Source organism: Mytilus edulis, chromosome 9 (genome assembly GCF_963676685.1).
Source record: "Mytilus edulis chromosome 9, xbMytEdul2.2, whole genome shotgun sequence".
In the NCBI taxonomy this organism is placed as follows: domain Eukaryota; kingdom Metazoa; phylum Mollusca; class Bivalvia; order Mytilida; family Mytilidae; genus Mytilus; species Mytilus edulis.
Genome location: NC_092352.1, coordinates 28,919,111 through 28,934,262, shown reverse-complemented (window position 1 = coordinate 28,934,262; position 15,152 = coordinate 28,919,111). Strand labels below are relative to the sequence as shown.

The 15,152-nt window shown below is 34.4% G+C and overlaps 1 protein-coding gene across 1 annotated transcript in view; it reads right to left on the bottom strand.

Annotated features, from left to right (window-relative positions):
* Positions 1 to 1,570: 1,570 nt before the first annotated feature.
* The window catches only part of LOC139488011 (uncharacterized), a 57,972-nt gene continuing 44,390 nt past the window's right edge, over positions 1,571 to 15,152 (bottom strand). Inside the window, exons 9-10 of the mRNA XM_071273319.1 lie at positions 4,401 to 4,476; positions 1,571 to 3,892 (exon numbers count right to left, since the gene is read on the bottom strand). Coding sequence (XP_071129420.1) covers positions 3,721 to 3,892; positions 4,401 to 4,476 — 248 coding nt within the window. The 3' untranslated portion in view covers positions 1,571 to 3,720. The remainder of the gene's footprint in view (positions 3,893 to 4,400; positions 4,477 to 15,152) is intronic.

The window sequence follows — 15,152 nt, the reverse complement described above, 5'->3', positions numbered from 1 at the left end:
TTAAGGAATCTTTTGTTTTATAGCTACATGAATAGACTATTTGCTAATTCCCGTAATTGACCCTGTCATTAGAGATTCCTTTTTGAGTTGTCTCCTTTATGAGAGACCTTACTTCTTATTTACAATGGAGAGCTACCAGAAAGAGCAGATTTACTTGTGCGTGATGTGAGTAGTCTTTAAGGTTTTCAAATATTTCGATAACATTAATCTGTTGTTAATCTAAAAACTTCTGATATCAGAAAATATTTTTTATGAAAAATTGATTAAACCGTCGATACATCACTTTCAATTCATCATGCTTTGCATTTGCGAACGCCAATTTTGTCCGATATGGAACCAGTCTACGATTGGCAAACGGAAGTTATTTGTTTAAAAAGTGTGTAATAAAAAAAAATCAAATCGGTAATTGACAAATTGACTATTGATACATGATATTTCGCTGTTAGAGAAAAATCCCTAAAGCAACTAACACAGATACGTTTCGGTGGCGTCAATTGATATTTTTAACAGGAAGGATAAATGTGTGTACGTCTACCAGATAACTCATCGGGTTAAACGACCTGTTGCGTCCACTAGTAGTATTCTTAGCATTGCCTTTTCCACGTTATTTTTCCATAGCGATGCAGACTATTTGGTTGCCTATAATTGCTTACATCTACTTCATTCAATTTTCAAGTTTGGTAGGTAGCTGTCCCATATCGGTCATACCACATCTCTATTTTTATGCCAGTCACGATGAAATGTTGCATTTCATACTTGTCTTATTTTATGCGTATAGACTGCTTAGTTGTTTAGTTGTTTTTAGTTATCGAATTCAATCGAAATTAATATGACTCCGGTATATATTGTTTGCTATAGTCGATCGTTTAGTTCTGTTATTTTGTGAACTATCCACTTTTTAATCTTACTTGGAGTGCATACTTTTTGTATTGATACATCATATTCTTTCTTATATTTTTACAACTAAAATTTAAATCTGAATCTGCTTTCCATGATATACAATCACCTAATATCAATCTTCAACGCATTGTAACAGGAAGAGCTCGGTAATGTCACTAGTAGTGCAGATACTGCTGACCCCCGAATCATCAGATAGTACCCCTTCATTCCTTTGGATAGTGTTTCTACATCTTTAGTATGCTTTGTCGTGTTTAATAGTAGAAATGTGATAATAATGGCAGCTTGGACATTTTTAAATATTAAAGAATATCATATATTTAATAAAAATCAGAACTTACCATTAAGAGACGTAGAATGTATCAAAACAGCAAGTTGTACAGCAAGGTTCATTTCTCAAAGACAACTTAGATGTTATGATGTACAATTCTTTTTGCAATAAAAGTGTTAACTTTTGAAATTTGAAATACTTATTTTCTTTTTCCCTTGAATCATTCCAGCCTTTGTATTATTTAAACTATTTTATGACTATATTTGGTTAGTATTGTTTGAATTTACTTTTTTCTATGGCCAAATTTTTTAATCGTTGGCGTATCAAAGTTCGAAAAAGCTTCAACAATCTGACAATTTAACGAGTGTTTCCTGAACAAAGATTAATTATGTCAAGTTTACTTGTTGGAAAGTTTGGTTTTTTTTTTGTCTTTTTTATGTCAATAATGTATCGTGTTCACTAGTTTTTTGCCGGAAATATCGTATTAAAAAAAGTAATATTAAAATAATATGATGAAGTATGATTTCAAGTGATAAATTTCCATTATAGACCAAACGAATAGCGTATAAGAAATAAACCTTCTTCATTGTTCTTAGAATGAACACATCTGCAGAAATAAAATGTACATCTACTGAAGTAATAATTATCTCCGGCCAACAATAACATTTTGTCGTAACCAATACCCGTTGTGGAATCAAAATGTTGTGCCCATATTTATTTGAGGGATCACATATATATAAGGTTGGATGTCAATTACTGTTTTAAAAAAAAAGCTCGTCAAATAATGTAAAAAAAAAACACTTATCGGCGGGATAGCAAAATGTACATGTGATTATATATATTTTGACAAAAAAACACAATAACATATCAAAATATTGTCAATATCATAATATTCATTACTTGCATACTGTTCATATTGACACAAGAAAAATATGTATTTACACAAATAATAATAAATTAGGAAAATGAATATTAAATAGCCATTATCCCATTAGAAATTACACAGCTAAAAATTAAGAAAGGGTCCGATATTTCTATTTATAAAGGAGCAATATAGAAAGTTGTCTCGAACAAATTTTTTTAATTTGATGTTTATTATAGTCGTGTGAAGTAGATTCATTTTCAATTTTTAAAGTCTCCAATTTGACCCGTCAGTGTATGTAATTTCAGGGAAATCAAAATTTGAAAAAATAGCATTCTCCCAAAATATGAATAGTCAGCGCTGTATATAATCATTGCTTTATTCCTATTGTTATTTACGATTAACAAACAAGTTAACTTGGATGCAGTTGATACCAGGGGTCGATACTTTGAGAATATAAGAGAACATTTGAACAAATCATAAATCTAAATACATAAAAAAAAATTAAGTTGGCTAGTATGTTTGTAATATTCATATCAATATTTATTTCTAGGATGTCCATTTGAATTTACATACACACATATATTTCAATTAAATAATCTACACTAAGGAAGGTGTTTGTATATAAATTTTCATATAATTATAAGTTAATCAACATTTTCTAACCAAATAACCAGATGATTTTGTTTTTACTGTTCATATGATTGAAATAAGAATTACATTAAGCAATACTAGCTTACAACAAATAAAACAATTATAAATTTTACAACGTAAAGTATTTCACATGAAATTCATATAAGACACCTGATATATTGATATAAAGAGATACAGGTTGTTATATGCTAAGACTAAATAAAAAGTGTTTAAGAGCTGCTACTCCATCCGTAGATGTGACAAAAGTTCCCTCACTTGATATTATATGCAGTTGATTTCATTTTTTGTTTTTTGCTTGACAAAAAGAAAAATATGATTGATTGAGTAGCTGCAAAAGGTACCATGGAACTGTTATTAGATGATTGTACGCTTAATATCTGCAGTAATAGGTATTGACTTCTGCTGGTGTCTGTTCTATGGCCGGGTTGTTGTCTCTTTGACACATTCCCCATTTCCATTCTCAATTTTAGTTGAGAATATTGTAAGGATTTTTTTCTGTGACAGAAGCTATGTTATTTACACAGTCATCGTCTTGTCTGAAGCAGACACGAAATCCACACCATTCACAATTTTTGGAAATAATTTACCAGCAGCAGTTAGAATTGACTTAGGTTCTGAAGTCTTAGAAAATTTTGGCAATTTTTAGTTATTTCTTGAATAAGATAAATGTTGTCGTCAATTATAGAAATCGAAAATGATTATCATTTACTTATCTTCATAGTAACAACGAGTACAAATACTGTCATTCAGAAGAAAATTCTGGTTCTTTCGGACTAAGTTCTTAAATGGTGTGATGAAATTTTGTGATGGTAAAGCTATGGGATTTATTTCTCGGATCTTTCACGAAATGACTTTAAAGAACCATAACAAAATAATTTTTTTTGTATAAAAATATAATGTAATGTTACATAAGAATATTTGAGAAGAGAAATCTGGAATCAAGCCAATGCATAGTGCACGTTCACTCCGGAATTGTATGGTAGTGCTGTTCAGGTACCAGATAACCTTGAAAATCTAACGTTTTATCTGATGTTTCTTAAATCTTTTTATGATGTTTTATTGTAAGTTGTGGGGAGATGTCGGACAATTCATTATACGCTGAGCCATCTATCTCTTCATTTGATTTATCTATTCCGGTGTAATTCGAAAATTCTGTACCAGGTAACCTTTCATTAACTCGCTTTAGGTTTTCTTCATGCATACGCATTCTGTAATATTAAAAATGATAATTCTTTACGGTTGTGCATGGTACTAAAAACGAATAAAAACAACAACCAAATAAACTGGTTTGAATACATAAATACAAGTACAATATCTAAGAGTAGCCTCTCATCAGCTCTAAAGACTGTTTTGTACGTAATATATTTTATTTTGACAGTAGAGGAGAAAGTGGTTTTCATTTCTGAGGCGTTACAAGTTAGACATGTTCTTTGGTCTCAATCTTATGCTTTTAGTTAAGTCAATGATTTATTCGACTACAGATTTTCTATAAAATGTCAAAAATAGTATTATTATATTAGATAGATAAAAAAAAATGAAGGATTATTCTCTAACTGTACTAATAATATAATTTAGATACCTGAAATTTTTCAATTATTTGTAAATTATTCCTTAAAGTTCACTTAACTGCAAATTATACAAGGAAAACGTTTATAACCATCTTTCCCGCATATAGTATCAAAGACATGACTTTCATACTTTTCTTGGCATACTCACCCTCTAGAAGATTTAATACAGATTATAACAATCAATATAATCAGGATTAGAATAACCACGAGGTCTGCTACAACTACTATAATAAAAGAATATTTTAAGCAAAAAAATAATGACGAAAACACATATTTACTGTTGTATATTACTTTATTGGTAACTAGGGTAAAGCAAAGATAAAATAAATCTCCAGGAAACTTCGAATAGTTTTAATGCGATTTTGCAGTTATGCCGAAATTTTAGAGTGGGGATTTTTAAGTTGTCTTTGATTGTGATAGTTATATCCAAACTCATTCAAAAGAGCGTCTTGAGAACATTAAAACTGATGGCAAACTGTAACTATTAAAATACATCTTAAGCCCTAGTCCCACTAGACCACGATCGCATTACGCTCACCGCTATCTAAAATAAGTTCAGATCGTGGTGAGGTCGCGGTATGAGCGGCATGAAAATGTAAATTTTCGTTGCTTTCACCATGCTACTACGTCCTCATTCCGCTTCGATTATAACACGTTCTTATTCTGCGACCTCACTACGCTTATCAAGATCTTGCATCATGTTCTCACTACGACCATACCACGAGTTATCCGATTGCAACACGATCTTACCACAATTTTACTGCGATTATTGTACCTTCTTATCACGATTATACTACTTTCATACCGCAATCTTACTACGTTATCGGTAATAACGTCAACATCGTGTTCCATATCAACACAATTCCATTCCTTCTATTTCTGATTAATACATAGATCTCTCGGAAACAATACAGTCATGCTACCAAAATCTTCTAAAACACGTGGGCGTGGTGGTAGAGGTTGATGTAGAGGTATAGGAAGTTCTGATAGTAACGAATACTGATCCAACAGAGATTTCGGACCGACCAACCAAACCTAAATTACAGCCTTTTGATGGTCCATCAAGCTCAAATGGCGATAGTTTATAAGTGAATGTTAGCAGAGATGACACATATGTGTCAATAGATATAGGAATATGTGGTATGAGTGCCAATGAGACAACCATCCTTTCAATTAACAATCTATAAAAGTAAACCATTATAGGCCAAGGTTCATCCTTCAACGCGGAGCCTTGGCTCACACCGAACAGCAAGCTTTAAAGGGCCCCAAAAATTACTAGTGTAAAACCATTCAAACGGGAAAACTAACGGTTTAATCAAAATAAACGAGAAGCATGGTTGAGCCGTTAGAGAAAATGGACAAGAACTACACACAGACAAACAAGACCTGGAGATATATAATATATTTTATGTGAAAATGTTAATGAGAATAATGGTCGTAGTATGAACGTAGTCAAGTCGTAAGAAGAGCGTGATGAGGACAGCAAGGGCATGATAGAATCGTACTATGGTCTTGAACAGCGTGGTGTAAATGTGGTATAGTCGTAGTGGAAGCGTAGTTAGGTCGCAGTGAGAACGTGATGGTCGTAGTGAGGTCGTAATAACGTCGCTGTGAGATCGTAGTGCAGTCTCTCTGAATAGAATACTAGTAAAACTTTCGCTACGCTCTCGCTACGATGGTACAGCGCCCTTTGCGATCTAACTACGACCTTCGTTTGCTCTTACTACGCTTCTACTACGACCTAATTTCTCCACGACCGCAACACGATTGTTTTGAACATGTTCAAAGTTGGCCACGCTCATCATGATCTTGAAGACCTCACCACGACCGTGATGCGACCTTACTGTGATCTACACGATCGTACTACGATTATCAAAATTTGCATTATTTTTACAGATCGTAGTGCGATCGTGGCCTAGTGGGACTGCGGTATTATACCGCAGTCCCACTAGGCCACGATCGCACTACGATCTGTGAAAAAAATGAAAATTTTGACGATCGTTGTGCGATCGTGCAGACCGCAGTAAGGTCGCAGTACGGTCGTGGCGAGGTCTTCATGATTGTGATGAGCTTGACCAACTATGAACACAAAAAAAATCGTGGTGCGGTCATGTTGAAGTCAGCTCGTAGTAAAAGCGTAGTGAGAGCGCAGTAAGGTCGTGGTAAGATCGCAAAGGTCGCTTTACCATCGTAGCGACAGCGCATTTCTAATCGGGGAGACTGAGCTACGATCTCACAGCGACTTTACTACGACCTTACTACGATCATGACATTCTTATCGCGACTTAAACACGCTTCAACTACGACGATACCACGTTTATACCACGCTGTTCACGACCATAGTACCATTTAATCAGGCCCACACCGTTCTCATCACGCTGTTCTTACGACCCCACTACGTTCATACTACGATCATCATGCTCATTGTCATTGTCATATAAAAAAATTTAAAGCTCTCCAGCTTTTGTTTGTCTATATGTATTTTGGACCTCTTGTCCTTTATCTCCAAGGGCTCAATCATTCTTGACACATCTGTGTCATCCATACAATAGTTCACTAAAAAATCGTTATCAGATCCTGATGGACCAGCAGTAAGTTGTGATTCAGGTTGGAAATGGCGGTCCGGCATATATCTTCTGGATCATTATTCGTTACTATCAGATCTTCCTCTGCCTCTACCTCTTCCCTTACCCTTAAGCTTGGGTCACACATTCATGATTTTACTGTCGTCTTTGACAGGATCATTCCCGATTAAAATTTGTCAAAAGTCTGATCAAGATCCTGTGAATCGTGGATGAGAATTTAAACTTTAATTAAAATTTGTAAAACAAATAATTTAATAACGACAACAATCAGATATTGTTCAGGAAGCGTCGATATTCAACCGTTTCCAAGGGAATTTATCCCGATAATCCCGTTCACAATCCGCTTCTAATCCAATTGTATCTTTCACCAGGTAAAATTCGACCGAGTCTGTTACGACTGCGTCCCGATTCTACCGATGAAATCCGACAGAGATCAGACAGTGACCAGACAGTGAACCGACGCTGGCGGAAGTTATCCGTTCGAAAACTGTCGGCATAATCGGGATGAGCAGGTACTATCGCATCGCAAACGGCTTTTTCTGGTCTCAGTCGTATTGAATTTGGTTATTGTCGGGACTCTGACGTGGGTATTAACGGGACTGTTCCGGAACTGTTTTGGCAAAAACGGTTCGCAATCCTAACAAGATCTGGATGCAATCTGGACTTAATTGGCAGAAAAACAGCAATGAAAGATTTCTCCAGATCATTCCCGTTCCACAGGACACCGTCCAGAATACACAGAACATTGTTAGGATTTTGATCCGAAACAGCAGAATCTGTCACGACATAGGCACGATTGTAATCCGACTAGACTAAATCGGCTGAGTTCCCCCGAATGTTACGGGACGCACCTAATATGGGGTTCACACATTGCCGATTATTGCTCCCGTTTGAGATCAGAAGGCGATACGACACGAAAAGTGAAAAAGTCGGATTACTATCCTCACTTATCTGAAATGTCCTATCATTGTCTGAACGCAGTCGTTTCATTTTCATTATGTATATCTTTTATATTCATTTGATAAAATTTACTGTTTGCAATAGCATTAATTGTTCTAAATAATAAGGATATTCTTATCCCAAGCATAAAAACATAGCCGTATTTGACACAACCTTTTTCAACTTTTGATCTTCAGTGCTGTACAACTTTGTACTTTTTTTCACTTTCGATCTTTTATATCTGGGCGTCACTGGTGAGTCTTGCGTGGACGAGGCGCGTTTTTGGCGTATTGGATTTTAAACCTGATACTTTTTGTTATCTATTAATCATGTGTTTCTTTGTCTAATACGCTCTCCTATTCATTTGTTTTGTAGGTGTCAGACCACCAATTAAAAATCACTATCTGTTCAACCAAATTTTGCAATTTTCACAGCTTTCTAAATATTTTACCTTAAGTTTAACTTCAAGGAAACCAGGTATATCCTGAATTGTACATGTATCACCTTCCTACATGCCAATTTTCAACCAATGTTTAAAGTCTTGTAACAAATTTCTGATTTTGAAAAGACAGGTACTACCAAAATAACTCCCGGTTTTCTGGAAATCTTAAATTAGTGTACTATGTAGCGCATTAATCCTGAATTTTTAATGCAAACTCATAGACAAGTGAATTTTGGCTCAAAATGGTCTAAATATATTTCCCTTTCACCAAAAGTTTCATTTCTGCAAATTTGTTGGTTAGTTTAAGTAAACAATGACATCAAAAGCACTATTTTGTGTCAAAGTAGGACTAAACTACTAAACGTTCTAAACTGAAGGGAGTAATTGGTGGTCTGACACCTGCCATTAAAGTGCGAGGTTTGGCATGCCACAAAACCAGGTTCAACCCACCATTTTTTCATTTAAAAATGTCCTGTACCAAGTCAGGAATATGGCCATTGTTATGTTATTGTTCGTTTCTCTGTGTGTTACATTTTAACGTTGCGTCGTTTGTTTTCTCTTATTTTTGAGTGTAAATTCACATTGCGATAAGACGTATCACGGTACTTGTCTATCCCAAATTCATGTATTTGGTTTTGATGTTATATTTGGTATTCTGGTGGGATTTTGTCTGATGCTTGGTCCGTTTCTGTGTGTGTTACATTTTAGTGTTGTGTCGTTGTTCTCCTCTAATATTTAATGCGTTTCCCTCGGTTTTAGTTTGTTACCCCGATTTTGTTTTTTGTCCATGGATTTATGAGTTTTGAACAGCGGTATACAAATGTACTACTGCTGCCTTTATTCAAGTTCGTAATAGGTTCCTACAGGTCGGGAAGGGTCCGAAGGGTCCGAATGTTACGGGACGCACCTTACCCGACAGTAAGGTGCGTCCCGTAACATTCGGGGAAACTCAGCCGATTTTGTCTAGTCGGATTATAATCGTGTCTATGCCTTGGCAGATTCTGCTGTATCGGATCAAAATCATAACATCGTTCTGTGTATTCTGTACGGTGTCCTGTGGAACGGGAATGATCTGGAGAAATTTTTCATTGCTGTTTATCTGCCGATTGAGTCCAGATTGCATCCAGATCTTGTCGATTGCGAACCGGTTTTGCCGAAACCGTTCCGGAACAGTTCCGTTATTAATACGAAATTCGCCAATGATACCAACGTCAGTGTCCCGACAATAACAGAATACAATACGACTGAGACCAGACAAAGCCGTTTACAATGCGATAGAGCGGACCGTGATAGGATTACGTTCCGACAGTACCTGAGCATTCAAAGTATGTCGACAGTTTTCGAACGGATAACTTACCGTCAGCGTCGGTTCACTGTCTGGTCACTGGCTGATCTCTGTCGGATTACATTCGGTAGAATCGGGACGCAATCGTGACAGACTCGGTCAAATTTTACCTGGCGAAAGATACAAATTGGATTAGAAACGGATTGAGAACGGGATTATCGGGATAAATTCGCTTGGAAACGGTTGAATATCGAAGCTTCATGAACAATATCTGATTGTTGTCGTGATTAAATTATTTGTTTTACAAATTTTAATTAAAGTTTGAATTTTCATCCACGATTCACAGGATCTTGATCAGACTTTTGACTTTTAATCGGGAATGGTCCTGTCAAGGACGGCAGTAAAAATCGAGAATGTGTGACCCCAGCTTACTGTCGTGGTGCTTCGCTGAACTATTCGGACCCTTCACGACCCGTAGGAAGCTGTTTCGAACTTAAACGACTGCGTTCAGATAATGATAGGACATTTCAGATAATTGAGGATAGTAATCCGACTTTTTCACTTTTCGTTTCGTTTTCGCCGTCTGGTCTCAAACGGTAGTAATAATCGGCAATGTGTGAACCCCGCATTATGTAGATTTTGGTTACATGACTGCATTGTTTTTGAAGAATTGTACGTTTCAATTAAGGAATGACTGTTATATTTTTTCTGACTATGAAGAAATAACATAAAAATGTGGTGCACACTGAATAACGCTCGAAGCGGGTTATTTAACACTGTGCACCACATTTTTTATGTTATTTCGAATAGACAGAAAAAATATGACAGTAATTTCTTATAATTTAATTTTAAATTCCATTTTAAACCGTAGAAAAAACGTTGATCACGTCTAGGTCACATGACTAAATTATGTCTATGGGCTGAGAACAAAATAACGTCGGCCAATCAAAGGATGTGTTACATCCAAAATTAAATTATTGAGAAATAGAACGAATGATATATGGAACACGACGTTGACGTTATTGATGGGAGTGCATACATATAGTAAGATCGTGGTATTATCGTAGTATGGTCGTGGTAAGAGCGTGTTATAATCGCAGTAGAAGCGTGGAAAGATCGTGCTGCAATCGGATAAATCGTGATATGGTCGTGGTGGGGACGTGATGAGCGTAAATGATCGTGATAATCGTAGTGAGGTCGCAGAATAGAGGTTTCCCGATTTGCTACGATACCAACCGTAGTACGAACTGTGAGCCGTCATTGAACTTTTGAAATTAATTCATATATGCCTTTATGTCTATGTATGTTTCATGAATCATTATTTAACGTATTTAGATGATTTTTTGCTACAACTTGGTATAAAATTCATATAGATATATTACCTGTTGGTCATATCAAACTATATTTCGTGTACTCGATTATGCTTTCAACAAACCGTTGCAAGTAACCGTTGCAACGAAAGGTTGTAAATTTAGAATTATTTCCCCTAAAAATGCATCTGGAAAAAGAAGCTTAACAAAACGTACAATCATACTTCATCTTATGTTTGCCTGTTAGACTGATATAATAGTCTAAAATAAAAAAAAATTTCGGGGGCTAGCTTTTAGAATAAAATAATTAAAGAGAGCTATTTTGAAATACAAAATTGACCTTATTGAAAATGTATAATCTTAACGCTAAAAAAAATTGTTCGTTACTTTTGACGTCCACTAATTACATGGCGTTTTCAAATCTTTCAGTATAATATATGAACAAAAACACGGCGTAGGACCTCTGTAGCAAGATATTTAGATGAGATACGAGACTTAACAATCAAATCTACAACCCACGAAGGGCATCATTCCACAACAATATGCACAATATCATTGGAAAAATAAAAACAAAACCCTAAAATATTTCTATCATGTTATGGACAGGATCAGAGCCTCATGTGTCTCATATAACTATTACAACATATCTCATAATAATCAAATATCATTTACATACTTTGTTTCCTTTTAGATGTCATATCTACACACTGAAAATATCATTTCCTAGGCACTTAAAAGTTGGTAAATGCTCACAGCCAGACATATGTTTCATCATTGGTTAATTCTTTACAATTAGTACTCAAACTGTTTACTATATCCAAAAATAATTCTCTCTGTTCGTTATATAAAGGACAACTTACTAAAATGGGACTCATCTTCAATAGATTTTGATCTTTTTGATAAGTAGATAGCATAAAAAATCGGAGATCAACTTACTTGTTTGTAAAACATAATCAGGAGGAATTCTTTGCATTCTATGATATAATTTAGTATTGTAGGTTTATTTTAGTTGTTAGAATTCATTATCTATAATCCAATTCTTATATTTTTCTGAAATTCGTCTTAAAACGTCATTCACACGTATGAGAAATTTTACTAACGTTAAAGGTACGAATAAGGGATCAAATAATAGATACACTAATCAGTCCCAAGACAGAAGCCTTTGTTAATCTTGTATTTTTTTTAATTTTAGTTCACTAATATGTTTTAGAGTATATATCGTATGACGTCCATTTTCACTGAACTAGTACATTTTTTTCGGGGGGAAGCTGATGTCCACCTCCGAATGCGGGATTGTCTCACTGCATTGAATACCCTTTGGTGACCTTCTGGTGCTATTTGCTCTTAGGTCGGTTGTTGTCTCTTTGACATGTTCCCAATTTCCATTTTATTTTTTTCTAATAAAATATTCATTGGACACAAATGTCAGTTCAATTATATTTTAGTAAGTCGTTAGTATAATCATATGAAAATTATTCTAGTCAATTACATTCATTGATTCAAGGAAAGATTGTTTCATATTGGCAACCGAATAGTGAATACTGATTAATCATTTTTTTTTCAATTTTACTTTCTAGAAAGAAAAAAATATGACGAAAAATTCCAATTTATCACTCAATATGAAATCTCAGCTCCCTTATTCTAGCATAAAAAAACCTTCTGCTGCGATTATCGAAATAAATTAATTGAATAATACAACTAATTTCAAAATCATTCAAGAACTAATTATAATATGAAAACTACGCAAATTTTACACGTTAACAAATATAACCAACATCAGTATCATGTGTTATAGAAAGTAGACTATAGTTATTATGTTAATTATTCCAAAGTCTCACTCTGTAAGAAAACAATCTCTAAGAGAAACGCAAATCTATATTTAGAATCTATAAGTCCGTTTTTACCCAGTTCGTCAAAAGGTCTGTTTGATTAATGCACTTGTGCATAATCAAGTCATCCCATAAATGATCATCAACAAAGAGTTCTTGAAACGTTGAAATCGTTATCAAATAAATCATTAAGCTAGTTTTTTTGGTGATACGCATTTCAATTCTTTTGATTTTATCATGATGAATAAAATAAGTTCATTCTTAAAATGATACCTCCAAAACAGCACTAACGGTTGCTTTACGTACCAACCGTACCTGATATGTCGCAAATCTACTAGAGGTTTCCCGATTTGCTACCGTACCAACCGTAGTACGAACTAGGAGCCGTCATTGGTTTTTGAAATTAATTCATATATGTCCTTAATGTCAATGTATTTTTTATGAATCATTATAATAGTATTTGGATGATTTTAAGCTACAACTTGGTATAATTTTTATGTAGATATGTTACCTATTCATAACAAACAATATTGTGTGTACTCGATTATGCTTTCAACAAACCGTCGCCAGTAACCGTTCCAACGAACGGTTTGTAATTAAGATTTATTTCCCCTGAAATTTCACAGGCAAAAACAATCTATATATAGCACATTCATAATTTATCTTATGTTTGACTGTAATATTAAAGTAACAGTATAAAATGGAAAAGTAAGCATATTTTAGGGGTAATTTTGAGAAAAGATAATAGAATAACAGCTATTTTAACATTCAAAATTGACCCCATTCAAAATGTAAAATTTTAAAGATAAATACAAAACCTGTTTCGATATTGAGGTCGCTAAATGATTTTTTAGAAAGAGTCTACAAGGTACTGCATAATACACAGTGAATAAATACAAACACGACTGAAATTTTGATGATGTAACTTGTTTTTGATAAATTATCTTCTCATATAATTTCAAATTGTAGGTTATTTTATTTGTTCAAGTTTATTATCTTTAATACCATTCTTATATTTTTCTGCAAGTTGCAAAAATCATCATTCAGACGTATGAAAACGTTCTACCAAAAGTTAAAAGTACGAATAAAGTATCAAGTAAAAGATACACACATAAAATATTCAAAGAACACAAGTGTCAGTACAATTGTATTTTAGTCATAACAGCGGCGGATCCAGAGATTTTCATAAGTTGGGGACCACTGACTGCCTAAAAGGGGGCCCGCTCCAGTCATGCTTCCCTATATTATTAATCTTTTTTTTCCAGAAAAGGGGGCGGACCCCCTTCCCCCTGCCTTATGCCCCCCCCCCCCCCTAATATCCGCCTCTGTATAATGATATGTCATTGAAATTTGATGATTCAAGAAATGTGTTTTTTTTTTTATTGGCAATCGAATAGTAAATACTGATTTTTCAATATTTTTCATTTTACTTTCTAGAATCTTTTCTAGAAAAAAAAATATTCTCACTCAAAATGAAATCTCAGCTCCCTCGTTCTCTCAAACTAAAAATATTGTGTAATGATTGAATTAGATAATTTTAATAATATAAACTAAATTCAAAATCATGCAACAACTATTTTAAAAGATGCGAAAACTACGCAATTTTGACACGTTAACAAATATAACCAACACCAGTATCATGTGTTTTAGAAAGCAGTTATAGTTATTATTTTGATTATAAATCATTTGTCTGTATGAAAACAATCTTTTTTCTATAAAAAAAAAACCCGAACCAAAACAAATACCTAAAACAAACAGAAACACAAATCTATATTTAGAATCTAAAGGTCGTGCCAATTTCAACTCAGTTCGTTAAATGTCTGTTTTATTCAACCACTTGTGCATAACAAAGTTATTCCATAAAGAATCATAAACAAAGTGTTCTAGAAACGTTAAAATCGCTATCAAAAAATCGTTAAGCTAGTTTTTTAGTGATACGCAAATCAATTCTTCAAATTTCATCGTGATTAATAAGATAATTTCATGCGTTAAATGTTACCTCCAAAACAGCACCAACGTTTGTGTTACGTACCAATCGTACCTGATACGTAGCAAATCGGGAAACCTCTACTAAACGTGGTGAGAATGTGGTATTATCGTAGCGGGGTCGTTGAAGAAGCGTAATATGGACGTAGTAGCATCGTGAATGCAACGAAAATTCATATTTTCATGCCGCTCATACCGCGACCTCACCACGATCTGAATGTATTTTAGATTGCAGTGAGCGTGGTGTGATCGTGGTCTAGTGGGACTGGGGCTTAATACTCGTATAAACACACTGCTTTTCTGCTTTGAGTTAATCCACGGCCGACACTCGGCTAACCGAGAGATTGGTCTGTTAATCTATATTGAGTATGCGGCTATATCGGCGGTTGGTCTGATAATCGGGTTGGCTAAAGTCTGTTAATCATGTGTTATCGAGAAAATCATTGACAGTTCAGCATGTTTCATAGTATAACTTTCTAAATATATTTTCATCATAAAAAGTATTCATGTCTAACAAAACAATT